Below are 20,575 nucleotides of genomic sequence, written 5' to 3'. Positions count from 1 at the left end.
CTGGGTCTGGGTGACATCATCGTGGACGAGCTTCTTGACGAAGTTGCGGGTGGGATCGGTGGCCGGGAGCGGCTTTCCTCCAGGGCCGGTTGTGGTAGGTTTGGCGATATTAGTATTAGATTTAGAGGCGGCAATGCTGCGGACGGTGAAGGCAGCGAGAAAGAAGACGAGCATAACGATGGGGTAGGCATATTGCAGCACGGCGATGGTGGTGCGCACAGGGCCGGCGTAGGCCCATCGCTCGCGGTCGTGGTCGTCCATGTGGTGCGGCCCAGCCATGCTGTTGCTCTCTCTCCACGGATCTGTGAGGCCCGGCAGCGAGACTCACGGGTGGCAGAGACGGGCGGGGAGGAGATAGGAAAGGGAAGGAGGGAGTGTCGGTGGTGGAAGAGAAACGCGGTGACATGTTGCACCTGGGCACACTGAGACGGTGCCATGGGCGAGAGCTAGCTAGCACGAGTAGACTTGTGGCGCACATGCAGCAGGCATTAGCCCTGTCCGTGCGCGCCGATGATGGATTTCATCCAGACCTCGCTGTGACCCCGGCCTGCAGCAGCTCCCAGCACGGTACAGCTCCCAGGCACACGGGGCGAGTCGTGTCCTGCAGCCGCCTGCAGCTCGTCACACCAGAGTCGACCGGAACTACATTGTACTGGCCTGCGATTACTGCACTTCGTTCCAGTATCCAGTACTGCCAGCACCGTAACGAGTATTGTCCATCGCCCCCGTCTCTGGCATGAGGCGAACTTGACGCTCAGATGACTGAAAACCGTCGCACGTCAGCCGTCTCGTCGCCCAAGATCCCCCCGGCACCGCCATTGCCACTGCCCAAGCAAAAGTCACGCTCCTACTTTGAGCGTTTTGTTGCGCAGCCCTTGACCACGGCCTATGGATCCCGCCCACCCAGCGTGCATCAACATGGCTACGAGGGCGGTCCTCCGAACCCTCTAGTGCCGAAACTTGCCGGGTACGTCTCTTTCGTACATGCTCGACTACTCCGTCGCCGTATACGGCAACTTGATTTCTGTCTCCCCTATTGGCTGCGTCTTCCACCATTTCCATCCACACTCCCACATTTCCTCCACACTTCCCTCTGCATCTGTTGTTGACGTTTGCGTGGCTCTTTCCCCGATGCCGCGTTCCTTCCCTGCTACCTCACTCACCTGTCTCCTCCTTCCCTGCCACTCACCTGTCTTACCCTGCCTCGCTCCTTCCCTGTCACTCACTTCCGTCGCTCACTTCCGCCACTCACCTCCTGCCATGTATCTTGACATACCCCCAACGTGCCTTCCCCGTCTCTGCACTCACTCTCCACCACTCTGAACCACTCTGACCCTCCTGCACTCTGCTGCACGCACTCACATCCGTCAGCATCCGCACGGGCTACTCCCAAGATGCAAGCCATAAGACAGGCCTCGACATCTCTGCCCTCGACATCAACCGTGAACGCACCCATGCCGTCCTCGCTGGCAAGGAGATCCTGAAGACTGTCCGCGTCCAAGATGCCAAGATCGTCGACGAGACCAACCTACGGGCTGCAGTCCTCAATTATGCCGATTCTCATGCCCGACAGCGCGAGGGCTTGGGCATACACGACGTAAAGTGGTCCCATGGCCAGTTCAGCTCCCACATCGCCACTGCCGCTGCAAATGGCAAAGTCATACTGTACGACCTGAACCGCGCAAGCGTCGAGCTCACCAGGCTGCACGAGCATACGCGTCAGGTACACAAACTGGCCTTCAACCCCCACCAGGGCCATCTGCTGCTGTCTGCTAGCCATGACAACACGGTCCGTCTGTGGGACTTGCGCGACATGCGTAGGGATGTTACTGTCTGCCGCAGTCGGGATCACTACGCTGGCATGAATGGCGGTATCCGTGACGTCCAGTGGTCGCCTACCGATGCCGTAGAGTTCGCTTTCGGCACGGACAACGGAACCATACAGCGATGGGATTTCCGCCATAACAAGGGGCCCAAGCAGAAGATTACAGCTCACGACCAGCGCATCTGCACCTCCATCGACTGGCACCCAGACGGTAAGCATCTGCTCAGTGCTGGCGTGGATCGAACCGTCAAGGTCTGGGACTTCTCCGTCACTGGACGCCGCCAGAAAGCTGCATACGTCTTACACACACCGTTTCCGGTATACCAAGCTCGATGGAGGCCGCCATACTGGTCTGACGAGTACCACGAAAAGGGTGCCTACCAATGCACACAGCTGGCCACGTCTTACGACAAAGAACACTCTGTCATCCATGTATGGGACTTCCGTCGTCCGTTCCTTCCGTTTCGGGAGATCAACAAGTTTCCCAGCGCACCTTCCGACATGCTCTGGCACTCGCGTGACACGTTGTGGACTGTGGGCAGAGAAGGCGTTTTCCAGCAGAACGATGTCCACCATGCTCCCAAAACCGTAGATCGGCGCAATCTGCAGGCTTTTGGGGTATCGCCAAGTGGAGAGGTTGCTGCTGTTGCCCAGAAAAGACCTCGGCAGCCATCTTCAACAGGCCTAGCTTATACTGACGATACGTACCTTGGTGACCCGCGTGCCAGACGACATAGCCCCGAGAAGGGCAGTCTCAGAAGCTCAGCAGATGACAGTCTAGATGATAGTTTTCTAACATCGTCAATGAAGCGACATCATGGTCGCACTGCTAGCAACAGGTCAACCAAATCGTTCAGTAGTACCCCGCCATCTGACATTGCCCCCAAAGTCATGTTCCTCAGTGACTCCATGGTCGCACATAGCGAGTCATTCAGGCCGAACCAGGTCGCCATACGAGGCATACTGCCAGGCGCGGCTAGTCCTCAGATCTTCGAGTATCTTGCACAGAAATACAAGACCATACCTCTTTCCGACCCACCCGACTTGGACTCTTTTCTGAGACTGGAGAGGGCGTTTGAGCAAAACGCTGAGTACGCGCAGCGCGCAGCCTTCTATAGGCTTGCGCAAACATGGAGGGTCGTTGGTGCGTCCATTACCATGGCGACACGACGCCGAGCAGAGTTACACAGACAACAAAGAAGGTTGCGACCGCAGAACACCGCGCTACCGTCCGGACAGACACACCAAGCAACATCCGCGCACATGGAGGCACATGACAAGCGCATGGCGATCCCTCCAAATCCTGCAGTGCGTGCCATCTTGAGCACGCTAGAGAAGCCAACATCACCATCCCGATCGCCCAGCGTGCGAGAGAGCACTTCTAATATTGCGACCCCTCTTGCTCGTCCAGTCATCACTCAAACCGTCGATAATGCTGAAGGGCCAGGCCTGCTCGATATTGATCAGGCGGACATTGATCAGCTTCCACCCGCTGTTACTGGACCGCCTGTCGATGCAAGTAGGACGCTCGCGCCGCCAAGGACGTTCAGTGGACCACAATGGTATCACTCGGGAGACGACATCGATGAACGCCGTGCCTTGGTCGGCAGCTATCGTGCATCCCCACGGATCCCACTGAGCCTCGCACCGAGCGGCACACAAGCCGGACGCACCATTGAGCCTCATCCCCTGGAGCGACACGACTCTGGTGAAAGCTTTACAATGTTCTCTGCGTCATCTGACTCTCAAAAGGGTAATTCTGTGCCGAGCTCGTTCGCGAGTACCAACTCACAACTAGGCCCTGGGCATTCTCTATCGGAAGATTGGCAGTCTGTCCAGGAACAATCTAGCTTTGGGAAGCCGAGAAACGCTGGAGATCAAGAGCTGAGCAAAAGCATTTCGATATCTCCAACGACCATGCCCGTCGGCAAGAGCTTTCCTCGTGCAGACCAGGGGTACACACAGAAAGTGGCTCGCAGCGCTTCGAACAATGCGGATGAATTTGGCAGTGGAGAGAAGGCTGTTCGGGATATGGAACATTTACGGCGGAACAACCAATTGCTTCGCCATGATAGCTCTGATTCTGAAGCGCTCACAAGCATCTCCTCGTCGTCCTACGAGTTCAGCACTGAGATGGAAGCCAGCGGAACTATTGTACCTGACGTGTTTGAGGATGTGAGGTCGCCTCATGTTCTCAAGCCACCGGCGTCCCTGCCACATGGCTCCGGAAGTGCGCCTCCCGTACTTGATCCAGCAGTAGAAGAAGGATTATTGCTGTCAGACTTTGAAGCTGTGCATATCGACGCCGAGGCCGGCTCTCCCTACTCCGTCATAGGGCTGCTGAATCATCTACTAGAGTACCACACGGAAGCGTCGGACGCACAGTTTTCCTCAGTCCTCATTCTGCTTTTAGCCCCGCTGTTGCCACAGACGCATGGCCCTTCTGATACTCCAGATGTGCACATAGGCGATGTATTGAACGTCTTCAGCGACACGTTTGTAGCACTAGGACTGACTCAAGCACAAGCGAAAGCTATACTATCGACACAGCTAAGCCAGCTGATAGCTACCGGTATCAATCCCTACCAAGCGGAGTCTATTCTTTCCGCCTATCATTTCCAGCTACATTCCTTGTCATTGTTCAACTCCGCGGCCTCGCTCCGCCGCCTAGCGTACCCGACATATCCTGCTGTCTACGAGCAAGCGCTGAAAGAAACGCAGGTTGGGCTTTTGTGCCTAAGCTGCAAGTCACCAATCAACAACCCTAGAGATAAGATGCGATGCGAGTCTTGCAAGCGAACGCAGGCACCCTGTCCGATTTGCTGGGGCAAATACCCGGCTTTCGAATCGATCACCGCGAAGAAGAAATCGAAAGCGAAGTCGCGGCCATCATTCAAGGACAGAGGACACAGAAGGCAGCGATCGTCTCTCACGTCCAATCCAGACCATGTCGGCGATCAAGTCGCAGACGGTCCATCACCGACTGTTCCAGCCAAATGGTCGTCACCTGCAGCCACGCTCTGGACATGGTGTCCATTGTGTGGTCACGGAGGACATTCAAATTGTCTGTCGACCTGGTTTGTCGATCCGACACTATCAGACGGCGCATGTCCGACCGAAGGCTGTCTCTGCGACTGTGTCCAAGGCAAACGCCGCGACACAAAGATCGAAGAGATGCTCCTCAAGAAAGCAGAGAAGGACCGATCGAAGGTTGTTCGAAAAGGCGATGATTGGAAGGTAAAGGAAAGCCGCGCGGTGTCGGCAGTCCGGAACGCTGCCCTCGACACGATACCAGATCAACAATCACAGCCAAATTCTGGCACCACAACACCGACTCGTAGATGAAACAAAGGCTACTTCCGGAGCAATCAATATCAAGCAATACGCGCATCGATACTTCCCGGGCCGTCGCAAGTCTCGACCACAGCAATTCGGCCCGAAACGAATCACTCACTTTGCAGACCCATGCACTTAATACCAGGCACGGCGACCCTTCGAGTCCGATCCTGACATCACCACACGTCCAACCACAACCCTTTCCGAAGGAATTCCTCACATCGGATCCGCATCTCAATTTTCGCAATACGTCGGTGTACATGGCAAAATGGAGCTGCCCGCATACATGCATAATCACACCGCTTGTATGCGCGCCAAGCATCGTTGTAAGACAATGAAAAGCCCGCACACCCTCGATAAAGTCGCGCAGCCCGCCCGCTTCCCCGGGATGCGGGACGCTGACTTGATTGAAGCGTGGGTCTGCCACGTGTAATTCGTGGGTAGCGAGGCGGGAATTTATAGGCGTGATGCTGCATGTGGTAGTAAGTGTTTTCGGTACTTTTGCGCAGATGGTCGGTCGGGATCGCGGGAGCGATGGTATGTGGGAGGTGGGAAGGCGGTGGGGGTGGTTGTATGCATGTGTGTTTTTGCGATGATGCGCGATGACGAGTTGAGGGGATCGTATTTGGAGTGTAAGACGATATTAATGATTGTTAAGCTGCTACTATTATACCACCATCATGCTATCATACTCGGGTTCATCCTTGGAAACTTCGCCCGACCGCCCCGTCTGCCGGCACATGGAAAGGGTACCTTTTCCAGTACGTGTACAAGGTATCCACCTTCGGAACGGAAGTAAGCAGCATGTAGACTAGCGCTGCTGCAGCCTTACCGTTGTCATCACGCGGCTTTTGACTATGGATCGCTTACACCCACCCATATGATGATTTATTGCATATACAGTAACTTCTCGTGTGCAAAAAACAAAGAAAGTATGAGGTCGAGACCCCTCGGTTGTCGCGTGTGTCGTAAATGTTTAGTAAATGCTTTGATGATCAGAGGTCGTTATAGGTCGCAAATTACGACGGGCGCGTCATTGCATATAGAGACACATAGACGTGCTGTTTGATAATGGTGGCTTGAGTGTAGCTCCTAGCTTGTATACAATCCATGACAGTCTGTCCGTGTGAAGGGAAGTAAGGTAACATCGTAATCAGAAGGGTGATAAATTCCTTCTGACGTCCAGCATCCGTCAATTGGTTCAGGTGGCACCAACATACTTAATCAGTAGACGATGTGTAAACCGTACAACCTCACGACCGCACCATACCACCACTTCGCATGAGCTGAAAGGTACGTACCCTACACATGTACCTCACGCCTCACACCACTCCCTCCCATGTCCGCGTGTACGCCCCCCAGCCCCCAGCCTACGCTGATCGGTCTGTCGCTCGCTCACTGGCATTCCCATGATCGGTGTTCCACCTGTGCATCCGCAGCGGGAGTACCGCAACCAGACCTACATTACCGCATTCCCCACGATCCCAGTGATTCACCTACATGACGACATTTGTTGAGGAACATTTACTGCGAGTAAGATTGTAGACTGTAGATTGCAGGGGTTGTATGGACGCAAGGCTGCCGCGACGGTGTATTGGTGGCTATGGATAAATATGGCGATACTAACAGGAATGGAGCATCTTCGGTCGCATCTGTAACCGCTGTGCAGTGTACAGGCTGATGCTGCAAGATGATGGGATGTTGAGAGATTGTGAATCTGGTACGGATGACGTCGTTGGGTATTTTTGGTTGTACGTAGGTGTCTAGACTTCGACTGTTGTACGCGCTTTGGGTTACACAATACTCGCGACCGCAATGTCGGGTTCGTGATTAGCATGTCATAGGCGGATGCTATCCGCGGGGTCATGGGGGGTTTAGCGAGGTGTGGTGGGCTGATTCCGTGGGTTGGGCCAGAACATAGCGATGATACTTGTTGCATGCAGCGTATGCTCGATGTTGGAAGTCAAGCAGAGCGGCGTCATTGCGCATGCTGTGTAAAAGTGTATGTGTTCGCGATGTCCAAATCCGTACCTGTGCTGTTAACAGCGGACAGCTTCCTCGCGTTCGACAGCATTCCCCACGCGTGAGACTATGCGCCCAAGCTTGACAGTCTCCCTCCGATGCCGCTTCGATAGTCTCCATGCGGGTGTCGTACGTCTGTCGCATATCATGGGTATTGATAAGGTTGTAAGGCGATGCAGTGCGCTGGGCGGCTGTTTGGGCATCAACGGTACGACCGATGTAGGAAGTGCGTGCTTTTTGACGTGTTTCGATCCATGTACCTAGCAGGACGCGTGGTCAGTTTAGACAAAAGAAACCATGCAATGCCTCGACTCAAGAGCACTTCCTTCTCTACTGCTATTGTATCTTGCCGGCAGATTAGTAGGGCGACATCGTAACAATGCGCAATGTTGGCTCCTGGGTCTCACTCAGCCCGACGATGTACATCACAATTGGTTGTCAGACGTGACAGGGTTTGTGAATTTGATGGTATTCATGTCTCAACCGGTTCCATTCCTCGTGATATCGTTGATCCGCGGGAGAAAGGAAATGAAGGCCTAAGTCGCCGTGAAATGCATGCCTGCGCCCTCGAGGGGCTATTCAGATCCCGAATTCCTGCTTCCCGTCAGCTCCGTCCAGCCACCCGACATGGTATCGTGTGCATACCTCAACTCCATATCCCCAACCATTTACCGGCTTGCGCTCCAGACGGACTTGAGGAAGCCGTCCTTCTGTGCGAGCCTGTTGAAGCTGTCGTCGGCCTCGCCCATGGCGCGGACGAAACCGCAGATGGCGTAGGCCTGGTTGTCGCCGGTGTAGCGGCCGTTCTCGTCAACCTTGCCAACGCTGAGCTGGACAGAGGCGTGGTCCTTGGCCCTGATGATGCGTCCGGTGGCCGACTTGTGGGTATTAGTATCGCGTTTCGGGGTCACGTAGGTGGTTGTCGGTAACTTACGCACTGGGATGTGTTAGCAGACATTCATTGGTAATGTGACATGGCTTGGCTTACTTTGCGGGGGACGTAAAGGTCGACGAGCTCTCCGCGTTCGTTCTCCATTTTGATTGATGTGTGGGTGGGAGTCGGGTTGGGTTGTGTGGCTGCGGTGGTGGTCGATGTCGTCGGCGTCAATGTTGCGACTCGCTGAATTTCGAGTGTCGCTTAGCATTGGTGGTGTGGCGCTAGCGTCGCATGCGGGTTAGCGCGGGTGTCCATCGAGCAGTGTCCCTCATGGGCGACCATCACCGTCACGAATGAAATGTCGCCTTTGCGAATTCGACGAGTCGTTTGCATCAGTTGATGCAAGTAGACGGTCTTTTCACGTGGCGGAATAGCGGGCGAATGATGGAATGCGGCGACATCCATCTATTTGCGTTCACGTGGTGAGTGGGACAACCTTGGAAGCTTAGATGTCGCCATGTACTTGCCTGTCTCAATGCTATATCGCATCCATAAGCCAATGAAGATGTCGTCGAAGTGTGTAGTTCAGCCGAACATCCTGACATATAGACCTAGTCGTTCATTTTGCACTCCTCACTTCCCAGTCTATCACAGCGAGACAAAGGGGTCAAAGGATACACGTATGACACGAAGTTGCCAGTCTCAACTTTGTCAAAATATCTTTGCAATCGTGTCTTCGTCCTGCAGTGTTCGTGCAGTTGGCAAAAACAAGGGGGGCGCACGAATCTCCAAATCCGCCATGCCCTTCATGTCCCTGACCTCGAGCAGCCCCAACCCAATGCTCTACCAACTCCAAAAAGAATGTGGGAAGGCTCAATGCATCAGCCAGTTATTGAGCAGGTCCTGATGAGTGCAGTGTAATGCCAGAACGTGTGCACAGACCCATATGCCCAAAGTATCCCAAACCTCCCCAAACTCAACCAGCACTCTCCCCAGAGCTCTACAACCGCCACAGCAACGTGTAGAATGGCAAAAAGAATGCATCGGCCGGGAATCGAACCCGGGGCTAGCCGAAACTGTCCTGTGATGGATGGCAACGGCTAATTTTACCACTAAACCACCGATGCTGGTGATCTGAGCGAGTTGTTTCGCTTGATGGAAGTCCGAACAAAAGATAACATTATATTCCAATTCACAACGACGTCGAGACGAGTCGAAAGGGGTTTACGTTGTTGAGTTGGGAAAGACGGGGTAGAGTTAGACAGCGTTGACCGGAGTGGGGTTCTGCAGATCTAGACCATGCGAACTCTCATCTGCCGTGCTCTGTTGGCCGAAAGATCTCGGCGAGCATGCAGTGTTGCCTGCATACTACACACTCGGCGACTGCACGACAGTACTTGTTGCGTTACGGCGTACCGAAATACACATATCAGGGGCTGGCAGACGCGCGAGATCGCTGGAGTGGGAACTGTGCTGCACGACGGCGAGAAAAGGCCATTGCTAAAGACCAAATGTTACTTTGAGCTTTGCGCTAGTAATTGACAAATTTGGTTCCATGGTTCAGTGGTTGGGTGGCTGCTGTTGCGACATCCCAAGGGTTGTGGTTGTGGGGTTGTGTCCGTTGGGAAGTGCAGCGCGCGGGCAGGCGAACGGCGGGCGTCATGCCACACCAAAGCTTCCAAGGCCGGAAGGCTCGACATCAACGATGTTATCTGTTAGCGAGGGACAGACGAACACAAGGATAGCATATGTATGTGATATACATGTGATATGTATGAGTTATAATGAGATAGATTCCAAGAGTACGCTAATACAATGCCAAAAGCCTTTGAGGTCGCGTCATAAACCAAAACCATGCATCGTGGTATGCACCAATGTCGTTCAATCGTAGAAAATGTGTGTTTCTTCCAGTCTAGACCTGACATTCAAAATCAACGCTCATGCAATAACGCCGCGCTCCCTGCGTAAAACAACCTCATGATAGATCCATCTCCGGAAATCCCGATTGTCCAACGATTGCGACCATGGGTTGCGACGTCGCCCTCCTCGCTAACACAACAGTGAATCTGTCGGAGCGCATCAAACAGCGAATGCGACATGTTTCTCCTGGATAGATCCGATATTCGTAGTCTGTTTCGAGGACGAAGTAGATGGAGGCATGCCGTAAGCCCGCACCTGTGCGCCCAAGATTTGTCGGTCAACCCCTCTTTCTACGCTGCGCGTGAGTTTTTCGAGGCCTGTTCTGAGAGGCCCGCCGACAGGCCGTTGTTGGTTTGGCTCCTTAGATTTCGAAGATTTTTTGGGTCTTGTGGCGGGAGCTTCTGGTTGTGTAACAGCCGCTTCTGGTTTTGTTACCAGGGCTTGTGATTCTGTATACGCTGAAGCTTCTGGTCGGGCGTCTTGGGTGCGCCTTTTGGGGTAGGGAGTGAGTGCTCGACACAACATGTTGGTAAGTCGTGATAGTGATTATCGAGAAACGGAAATGCTGCTATGTTGGAAGTGCAGAATGTTCAAGTGCGCTGATTGTAATGGTGTTTTGTGAGAGGCAAGCATGGCATCGCGTCCACGGTGGTTTTATACATTAATGGCCCGATTAGATTCATTTTGCTGTACGCGTATTCGCAAACTGTATTCACCGACAATTACAGCACATCTTGCGAGGCATTGCTGCGGTTTCGCGATGTTGGCGCGGAAGGTGGCTGAAGGGATTCGTAACCTCGTACAAACAGCCAATCGGAAGCGTGCGCTCGGATATGTCGATCTCCCTCCAGCAAAACCGGTGGCGATCTTGGGGCACTGCATCTCGGGCAGCGTTCACTGCTGACTTCATGTCTCCCACTGCGGATGGTAATTGAGAAGCCTTGCGTTGGCTTAGTAGACAGAAGACTTGATGCCGCGTTTATCGGTTGTGAACCTACAGATCTCCCCGCCAGCGCATGAAGCTGTCTAGCTACTGGTAGCCGCAGCGTGGACTGAGCAGCAGGCCTACGCGTACCGGATGAGCGTATGGTCATATGATGGGTCTCGAGGGTCCCGAGCACGATCATACTCAGGCCAAGCTCTTGCCAGGTCACCGCTGACGTAGTCCCACTCCGACCTAATCTTCGTCAGTGACGCCCGTCGCAATAGCCAACACACAAACTTACATGAACATCAAATCCAGCTGCACTTTGACTTTCCGTGCTTGAACCTTGACGACCCTCGAAGCTACGTCCTCGAAGAACGGAGGTAGACAGATTGCTAGTGTCATGTTCTGCAGATGCGGAAAGCGCGATCTTCGCGCCCCCAGGTTGACGAGTTGCGATAGACACTGCGCTTCGTCCGAGTGCATGAGGTTCCTCTCGTAGGGATTGAGGTTTCCCGTCGCAACGATGTGGCGTAGATAAAGTGTGCGTAGCGATGTAGGTAGACATGAGGGACCGAGTGCGAGACTCCGTAGTTTCGCTTCTTGCATGGGTTTATGCAAACAGATTGTGTCCAATCTGAGCTTCTCGAGCCGCGAATTCTTGATTATGTCCCTTACATCAACATTCCCGCTCACAGCCTCATCCTCTTCGATTATGAAGCCGTCGTTCGGATGATTGTACTCAAAAGTGAGTTTGCGAAGAGTTGTCTCGAAACTGTGCTTGAAAGCGCGGATCAGGTAGCGGAAAGCGGTGCCATCCAATACATCGCGTATGCTGCCTTCGTAATTGCTGTGCAATTTTAAACGTCTCAAGTTGAGAAACACTGCCGCAAAGACCTGTATTTCGTCGTCACCAAGCCCCCATTGGAGCGTATGATCAGTGAAGGAGATATCCAAAGTATCAAGCGTGTTGTTTTCGAATTCCCAGTCGTCGAAATGTTCGTCGGGAATCTCGCCAGCAGTGACACCCGAGAGGCGTAATGTCTTCAAGGTTTGCAACTTCAAAACTGGTATGATCTCGGATAGCGTGCCAGAAACAATGTTCAAATCCAACTCTTGCAGGTTGGGTACATTCAAGATGAAGTTCCGCATCCGATTACCAAGGTAATCATACCGCATCGCGTAGACGGCCCGAACGTATAGTAACAAATCAGGTCGGTTTTGAAAGGTCTGCAATAAGTCGTCTCCGTTATCTCTTGAGAGGATCAAAGAACGATAGATATACGGCTCTGTGATGCGACAAAACTTGCGTGAGACCAGCGATAGGTTGAGGAGATCGTCATAGTCTGATGTATGCCTGTTCGGCAGGGGATTGATGACTTCGGACACTACATGATCGAGTAGTTCTTCTGAAAGGCGCTCCATGACGGGAAGGGCGCGCAGGCAAAACAAATATGACGGGTGGCGTTGTGCTTCAGCGATGCCTCAAACGTGTCGGCCGTCAATGAAGAGGCAAAGGGCGGCCGCCGCCGCGCTGCAGCTGGCTGATTCAGCACGCCTAGCGCTCAGCCCTATCGAGATAGCCCTGGAGGAACAACAGCGCACCAAATGCCGACTCACTTCAACTGACCGGGAAATTTCCCTCCACTCATTCTCGTGTCACTCCGGTTCTCACAACTCCACCCAGACAGTTGCAATATCCACCCAATTCCTCACCCATATGCGACAGTTGCCGCACAATGGCGATCGTCAACGAGCGCGACTTCCCTCCACTTCCATCACAAAACGCAACGCGTCGACGCGCCGCTGAGCGTGTAGTCGAAAGCAATGCCGCAGAACCACCTACAACCAAACCGCTTCCGGAATTGAGTCATCTCCCCAATGAGCTTATCTCGCAGATTTTCAGCTACTTGCCCGGCATGGACATTGAAGACTTCCAGCTTCTTACGCTCCTTAGACTGGCATTGACTAGTCCGCATTTCTATGACGTTGTCATTGGCAAGATCTACTCTAAATACGATAGCCGTTTCTGCGAGCCGTACACATTCCTCCGTACCATGATAGATGCTCCGCGGCTCGTAAAATATGTCCACAATGTGGAGATCGAACTTGGCACGTGCCCTAGCCACCCCTCCCAGCGTTACCATGCGACAGCAAGCGACAAGAAAATTATAAAGGAGGGATTGCGCGCACTAAGTACATCCGACTGGAAAGAGTGGGCAAGTAGGTGCAACGAAGCCTACCCCAATGACTACGCGCCACAGAAGCACGCGCTACAGAACGCGATATTGTTGCATACACCAGAAATCAAACGTCTCGGCGTTCGAGGAATTGCAAAGGAGAACTTGCGACATCCTTCCTGGATCGATCTCATTAGCAGGGCCGCGACAGGTAGTCTCTCTCCACAAGCCCACCGCTTCGAAAAGCTACAATCGATCAGCGTCGAGGCAGGTTCGTTAGGTTTGAGCGAGCTCGCACCTCTTTTCCGGCTACAATCGTTGCGAAAGCTGCATTTGTGCCACACTTACCTTTATGGATATCGCCAAGATGACGCAGAAGGCGCACACAAATTGCAACGTCTGATCCCAAAAGCGTGCAACGATCTAGAGGAGCTCGATCTGGAGAGCACTTATTACACTCCACCGTTGCTGGAAGTATTGGTCTCCTCGTCGCGGTGCTTGAAGAGCATCAAGTACGAGACCGAGTCTGAACTTCACCTGGCAGAGCGGCCACCGGAAAACGGACAGCTGTACAAAACGCTGTCTGAAGTCTTACTCTGCCAGAAGGCATCACTTGAGACTCTTTGGGTTTGTTGCGATCCAATCACCGAGCATGATACAAAGCGCAGCGTCCATCTCCGCGACAACCTCAAAGGCTTTGCTTCGCTAAAACATCTCAGCTGTCCACTAGGCATGCTCTTGAACCACGATGACGACAACTTTGTGGAGCGATTGCCATCCTCGCTGCTGACGTTTCGAACGCCAGTCCGGAATCACACCGAGGACAAACAGTGCCTGGAGGCTTTAAGAGACGTGGTAACCTCTTATCGGGAACATGTACCTGATTTGGAAGAGGTTCGGGTGGTTGCTCCAGAGGCTGCAACATGGTTTACATATGATTGGGAGCCTCTTGTGAAGCTCTTCTCGGCTGAAACAGGCATCAGCTTCGTGGTGGAGCCTGGAGACACTGATGACGATGCCTTCGAGGACTGGGATGATCATGAGACAGACTCGTCGGACTCCTCAGATGAGGTTGATCTGTATGGCGACGAGGAATGATGTACTAGTATTGCTCACGATTTCACGATAACGGCCTTTTCTGTGAGTATTTTTGCTTGTGTACATGGACAGAAGTAGGATCAGGGACCCATAATAATATTAATGCCTTAGAAAATGCAACGCATTGTACAGCCAGTTTTTCAGCGGGTTCCAAATTGTGATGGCCGATGCTGGTCGGTACCAAGATGTGTCCTCACCTAAGGCAGCAGCCTTGCGCAGGCCACATCTCAAATGCAAACTTCGCAACGTCGCCGCTAACAAAACGACATAAATAAATGCGAGTGTAGACTCTTCCCGCTATACCTACAGCAATCGTTCACTCTCTTCCTCATCCTATCACAACGAAGGATGTCTTCCACCGAAGGCGACCCCAAGCCGCCAGTCAAATCCGCGCACGCAGCACCAGAAGGAGAAGAGCTGAAGCAATGGAAGACTTCAGTCCTCGCCATGATCGACAAGCGTATCGACCTCTACCCACGACCGCTTCCATACAACCGAAGAGTAAGGGCCACTCGCGCGGTGGTTTTACTACTCGGCAGGATCAGGCAACTCTGGAGGAACCTGCTTCGTACCTGGCGTAGCAAATTTGCGTTGGCATCTTGGTTCGTGGATGTAGGACAAGACCAGCGCCCAATATTCCTGGATTCAGATCGCATCGTCACTGCAATCGAGAAGGCGGGCCATGTCCCTGAACTCGTTGAGAACATCATTCGCTTCGCCGATGCAGAGACCCAGATGCACGCTGCCTGGAACGTTTCAACTCTCTGGAGACATACCGTCGCGCATATTATGACCACTCCAAACTCATTTCGTCCATCACTTCCATACGAAGTTGTGGAGCGTGGCAGTACGCGAAATCTGGATGCAATGAGTAGTCTTCCCGAGCCTAGTGACGAGGATTTCCAGAAATTTGAGCAAGAGATGCTGCTCTTACGTGAGTTCCAGGCATCAAGAGACGCTGAGATCGCCGCACGAGATTACTCATGGTCCGGGATATATCGACCTTATTGGCCGGCTCGCATTTACGCGTCGAAGGCTCTACCTGATCATCTCAAGACCTTATACCATTTGGTCAGCATTCGCTCTTCGTTGGACTCAAATACAAATGCGTGGCGCGACTTCACACAGTTCAAGATGAACCCTTACTTCCAAACTGTGTTCGTACGGCAGTTAACGGAGTCGGTCGGAGTGTATGAGTTCAAATTTCAGCCATTGGACCGAATCGAGAACCTCGTTTTTGGAACCACCCCTTACCTAGGAGCCTTTCGTGGACTAGTTGGCCCTATGCAGTTGACACAGCCGCCCTGCAAAGCGATAGAGCTGCGTATCCAAGTACCATTTCAGCATCCGGATACTACTAGGGATTTCGGATTTCTATTATCTACCTATGATTCGATGAACACTATTGTACACGTACTGAACTCAAGCGGCATAACGTGCGAACAGCTATTCGAAGCGCTCGAGGAATGTGCCGAGCCGGTGCTGTGGCATTGGCGAAGCTGCGCGGATCAGTTCCGAGAGAACGTCCTCGGGTTAGAACACTACACGAATGGCATATGGACTTTGCGCGGAAGACCAACGATATACATTGTATTGAGCGACATTCGCCCTCGCCCGTTGAACGTATCTTCCAGTACCATCGACGTGCCTTCTATTATCGACCGCCAGCTGGAATGGATCCCGAAGGAGTTGGTTCGGACGATAGAGCACGTGGAAATTCGTGATGGAAGGCTTCGGCGATACCCCGCTGATCTAGAGAGTTGACGTCATCATCGTCTTGTCTCCATTCTCGGTATAACGACTTGCGACTGTTGTGCATCTACACGAGGCGGACTGAACTGAGGAAGCCTCACATGAAGGCTCTCGAGATGTTCCGTACGACGCGATAACGCACTACCTGGGCAGCTTTGCGACATCGGTAGCAGATCATCCCAGGTTGTTCCCAGCCCCCGCCTCGGTGGCCGAGACGACATGGAATTATTCCGCCGCCTACTCGCCTACTGAAGAAGCTGTTACATCTAATAATCTATTATGCGACAATTCACGTCAATGTTTTCGACCCCTCCATGCATCGGTTTCGCCCGTCTACTCGCCTCTGACCCGTGCCGTCCCCACAAGCCGCCCACTCGCCCCTGACCCGCGCTTCTGAATTGCCGATATTGCCATGCGCATGCGCGCACGCTCAGGGTCTGATACAGAAAAGGTCGGTATGCGAAGTGGATACATACGTAGATAGCTTCTCCAATCCATCTCGGTACTTCTACGGCCCGTTTCATCGTTCCTTTACATCGTTCTTATCATCAAAAAGCAACAATAACTTCATCAACAGCAATTGGCAGTACATAGGTCAAAAGCAAAAATGTCTAACCCCTCAGTTGTCAAGCCCGATCCGTCCTACGTCGTACCCCTCCTCATCAACGGCAAGGAGGTCACCACCAAAACCACCTTTCCCGTAACATCACCCTCATCGCACAAAGAAGTATGGAGCTCTTCGTCCGCCTCGCTGAAAGAGGTCAAGAGTGCCGTTGCGGCGGCAAAGGGCGCATTCCCCACTTGGTCCAAGATGAAGCATTCCGCTAAGCGCAACATCTTCCTCAAGGCCGCCGACGTGATTGATGCGCGCGCGGAAGAATTCGCAGACTACATGAAGATCGAAACCGGTGCTGCGGACAACTTCAGCAATGGCTTCAATGTGCCCAAGATGGCGGATATGCTGAGAGATGTGGCCGGCAGGCTGAGCGCCGTAATGGGACACATTCCCAGCTGTGAAGAGGAGGGCACCAGTGCGTTGATCGTCAAGGAGCCTTATGGTGTTGTGCTGGGTATTGCGCCTTGGTAAGTATTCCTACGTTGGTACACGTACGTATGCGCAAAGCTGATGAGAGCACCAGGAACGCCCCATATGTGCTTGGCATGCGATCGATTCTGTACCCTCTAGCTGCGGGTAACACCGCCATCCTGAAGGGTAGCGAATTCTGTCCTCGTACATGGTGGGCCATTGGCAGCGCCCTGACCGAGGCTGGTCTTCCCGCTGGTGCGCTCAATGTCCTTGTCCATCGTCCCGAGGACGCGGCGCAAGTCACGACGGCCTTGATCGAGGAGCCCGCAATCAAAAAGATCAACTTTACTGGTTCCACCGCTGTTGGTCGTATCATCGCATCAACCGCTGGCAAGAACCTCAAGCCCGTTCTGCTCGAACTAGGTGGTAAAGCGAGCGCCATCGTCCTCGACGATGCGAACTTGCAGACCGCAGCAGTACAATGTGCGCTTGGTGCTTTCCTGCATGCAGGCCAGATCTGCATGAGCTCAGAACGCATTCTCGTGCACAAGAACATCAAGCCGCAATTCATCGAAGCTTTCAAGGGCGCCGTTGAGGGCATCTTTGGCGGCGACAAGCCCGCACCCATTCTCGTAGCTGCACCCGGTGTAGAGAAGAACAAGACTCTCGTTGCCAATGCGGTCAAGAACGGCGCGAAAGTCGTACACGGCGACCACGAGAAAGATGAGAAGCACCCTGAGACGAACGAGGCTTCGGCCACACGTCTGCGACCCATCATTGTTGACGGCGTAACCAAGGACATGGATCTCTTCCACACTGAGTCTTTCGGTCCTTCCGTCTCCGTCATCGAGATCTCCAGCGATGAGGAAGCCATTGAGATCGCCAACGACACCGACTACGGTCTTTCGGGCGCTGTGTTCACAGAGAACCTTGGTCGCGGTCTGCGCGTTGCAAAGCAGATTGAAAGCGGGTAAGTTCAGTAAAAACGCATGATGTGGCGTGAATGGTTACTGCGGGGAAATTTGATGGCTAACATAATGATACAGAGCTATCCACATCAACTCCATGACGGTGCACGATGAGTGGACCTTGCCGCATGGTGGTGCAAAGGCAAGTGGCTTTGGCAGGTTCAACGGACATTGGGGTATCGAAGAGTTCCTGAGGATGAAGACTATCACCTACAAAGAGTAAGAGTATCTTTGTGTGTAGCTTGATCAAAATATTTCTACTCCCCAGCTCGGCAAACGGGAATGATATGAAGTTGAGAAACTGCGGAGCACGACGTGCGACATACAGATTGAAGCTCGGTTTGCTTTCTCCTGATTCAGCCAATCACATAGCCTGCGGATCCGATGTGGATATGCTTGGAATTCTTTCCTGACTTGTCCTTGCCATGCCACATTTGTTCGTCGTGCGTCCCTCTAATACCGGTTCAAGGTATGTATCTCCATGTACGTTCAAGCCACAGGCAGAGGTAACGCAAGGTCCATTGCGAAGACTATATCTAGCAACGACCACCATAACGAACAGCGAAGTCATTCCTCAACGAGAGAACACAGCCTCCTGCTTGCAACGGGTGGCTTTCTGAAGGGAGTACTCATTCCCCGCACAACACGCTTCTTACTGAGAATGGCGGAGTACACATTACCATATTCGATGTCAAACACAACGTGGACGGCGAGATAGAGTTGCTTATAATCCTGCGGGCATAACCCCGATTTCATCCCTTCGTTGACACCGCGATCCAATCTACACGAAGTCGCAAAAAACCTTCAAGCCAAAACGCCATGATGCACACTCCAACCCTCCTCCTCACCCTCCTCCCCTTCCTCTCCCTCTCATCATCCGCCACCGCAGCCTTCCCCTCCCTCTCCCTCACCGACATCCAATTCTCCTCCTACGTCCTATATGTTTCCCCCTCCGCACAAGGGCCCCGACAAGGTGTCATCGGCTTCACCATGACCAACAGCGCCATCGAAGTGCCCATCTCTTGCAGCGCCATATCTTACAATGCCTACGCCCTCTTCTCCTCCTCCGTAACCTACGAATGCAAATTCGCGCCTGCGGGAGGCGAGGAAGGGAGAGAGGACCCGTGGTGCTACACCAACAGTGCGACGTTCAATTTCGACACGACGAAACGGGATGAGAAGAATGCGACGATTCATGATTTGACCGTGCAGATGAGTTGGACGTGTGAAAAGTATGTCTTTCGCTTTCCTACCTTGTGATAATATTTCGGCTGACGATTACTACAGCGAGGGTGTTTACGGTCTTTCCGCCCAGACTGTCTTGGACCTGGACTGTAGTGTTTGGGCGTGTGAGAACCACATGTGGCCCAAGTACGATATCTTCTCCAACACTAGTACATACTGTGCGCCGTACAATGTTAGTTTCGGGACTGGAGATGTCGAGGTGCTGAAGCTGGAGTAAGAATGAGGAGCTGAAGCCTAATGGTCGTCGGGCCGATGTAGAATTAGTGCTGTTGTAATGAATGAATATTGCTGCATTCTAGATCTTGCCGGCGTTCTGGATAGCATTCTTGGTGTTGTAACAGAACTGAATACTGCTGCATCTAGATCTGGCCGTTGTTTTGGGTAGCCCTTGCTACGATGTACTGCGCTGATCTTTTGCGGCTGAACTCTTCGGAGGCTTGATGCATGTGTAGTTTGTTGTTCTAGGTTTCCTTTAGTCTACCAGCGAATGATCTGGATCACGGTAAACTGTCCTGTGGCTTCGGTTAGTCTTCGATGTGGCTGGCTGTCTTACTGGTCACGTCTACACGATAGGCGCAGGGTAGCCTTGATCTAAGTTGTTCACCCCGCATTATGCAGATTCTGGCGTTTCTTGTTCGACTCTGGTCTAATCATTGGAAAGTGCCTTATCAAAAGAAACTCGTCTGCATTTCCTCGATGCAGCGACTCCTGATGGAAAGGAGAACGAGGCTAACTCGTCAATAAATTGAGGCTCTGGCGATCCATCATGACGAACTCAATCGTCATTATTCAATGACCCTTTAGCCCAGGGAACGGGAAACAGCGTAATGTCTACCAGCTGATCAAGCGGGTGTAGACGCCGACATAGAAGATGCGCTATCAATTCTCCGGTAGCCTGCTCTTGGTATTCGATCGGATGCGAACACCCTGTGCCACACTGGTGCTCTTTGAATTTCTCGTGGGATCCAGCTAAACTCGTACAGGTCACGATCGCCCCACCCGTCACATCCATCACGTCGTAGAGCTACATTGGCGCGCGAGCTACCCTTTGTTAGCCCGGCCTAGCACAGATCGTGAGATGGGACAATAGAATTGTGATTGGCTTTGTCCGGCCTTGTTAGTAGCTAAAACCCAAGACTGTGGAACCAAAGACCGTTCACTGGGCGGATTTTATTGTACACCAGTCGAGCGGACTGCTCTGATTGTGCGATCGTGATATCTATGAAACATAGGTTTGTGGGCATTTTTCGGCATTGAGGAGCCGATACGATCGTCGTGCTTGCAGGTCAGCGAAGGATCTTTTTGTGGCAAAGCGTCCACGTATGGGGAGAGCTCGCAACACGACAACTGCTCTCGCAAAATCTGGAGTACGAGAATGTCCGTGAGAAATTGGAAAATCC

The 20,575-nt window shown here is 52.8% G+C and overlaps 7 protein-coding genes and 1 non-coding gene across 8 annotated transcripts; 5 read left to right on the top strand and 3 right to left on the bottom strand.

The window, feature by feature from the left end:
- Window positions 1-758: 758 nt before the first annotated feature.
- Window positions 759-5,170, top strand: J4E79_005899 (uncharacterized protein; the record flags this gene model as incomplete). The annotated part of the gene is made up of 2 exons (XM_049354775.1): window positions 759-967; window positions 1,372-5,170. 2 exons carry the CDS (start codon window positions 759-761, stop codon window positions 5,168-5,170), a joined length of 4,008 nt encoding a protein of 1,335 aa, XP_049210898.1.
- Window positions 5,171-7,851: 2,681 nt separating this feature from the next.
- On the bottom strand, window positions 7,852-8,219 carry RPS21 (40S ribosomal protein S21; the record flags this gene model as incomplete). The annotated part of the gene is made up of 2 exons (XM_049354774.1): window positions 7,852-8,061; window positions 8,172-8,219. 2 exons carry the CDS (start codon window positions 8,217-8,219, stop codon window positions 7,852-7,854), a joined length of 258 nt encoding a protein of 85 aa, XP_049210897.1.
- An 880-nt stretch (window positions 8,220-9,099) lies between these two features.
- On the bottom strand, window positions 9,100-9,187 carry J4E79_005897. The gene has a single exon. It is a non-coding gene; the product is annotated as a tRNA-Gly (tRNA).
- A 2,015-nt stretch (window positions 9,188-11,202) lies between these two features.
- J4E79_005896 (uncharacterized protein) lies at window positions 11,203-12,330 on the bottom strand (the record flags this gene model as incomplete). Its single annotated transcript, XM_049354773.1, has 1 exon — window positions 11,203-12,330. One exon carries the CDS (start codon window positions 12,328-12,330, stop codon window positions 11,203-11,205), a length of 1,128 nt encoding a protein of 375 aa, XP_049210896.1.
- A 314-nt stretch (window positions 12,331-12,644) lies between these two features.
- Window positions 12,645-14,183, top strand: J4E79_005895 (uncharacterized protein; the record flags this gene model as incomplete). Its single annotated transcript, XM_049354772.1, has 1 exon — window positions 12,645-14,183. The coding sequence occupies one exon, from the start codon at window positions 12,645-12,647 to the stop codon at window positions 14,181-14,183; it is 1,539 nt and encodes a 512-aa protein (XP_049210895.1).
- A 348-nt stretch (window positions 14,184-14,531) lies between these two features.
- J4E79_005894 (uncharacterized protein) lies at window positions 14,532-15,947 on the top strand (the record flags this gene model as incomplete). Its single annotated transcript, XM_049354771.1, has 1 exon — window positions 14,532-15,947. One exon carries the CDS (start codon window positions 14,532-14,534, stop codon window positions 15,945-15,947), a length of 1,416 nt encoding a protein of 471 aa, XP_049210894.1.
- A 595-nt stretch (window positions 15,948-16,542) lies between these two features.
- Window positions 16,543-18,153, top strand: J4E79_005893 (uncharacterized protein; the record flags this gene model as incomplete). The annotated part of the gene is made up of 3 exons (XM_049354770.1): window positions 16,543-17,018; window positions 17,075-17,932; window positions 18,009-18,153. 3 exons carry the CDS (start codon window positions 16,543-16,545, stop codon window positions 18,151-18,153), a joined length of 1,479 nt encoding a protein of 492 aa, XP_049210893.1.
- Window positions 18,154-18,752: 599 nt separating this feature from the next.
- On the top strand, window positions 18,753-19,392 carry J4E79_005892 (uncharacterized protein; the record flags this gene model as incomplete). Its single annotated transcript, XM_049354769.1, has 2 exons — window positions 18,753-19,162; window positions 19,218-19,392. 2 exons carry the CDS (start codon window positions 18,753-18,755, stop codon window positions 19,390-19,392), a joined length of 585 nt encoding a protein of 194 aa, XP_049210892.1.
- Between the last annotated feature and the right edge of the window lie 1,183 nt (window positions 19,393-20,575).

This window comes from Alternaria viburni (genome assembly GCF_023758015.1).
Source record: "Alternaria viburni strain BMP 2772 chromosome Unknown scaffold_11, whole genome shotgun sequence".
NCBI classification, from domain to species: Eukaryota; Fungi; Ascomycota; class Dothideomycetes; order Pleosporales; family Pleosporaceae; genus Alternaria; species Alternaria viburni.
Note: the sequence above shows the minus strand (reverse complement) of the source record. Positions and strands in the feature narration are given on the sequence as shown.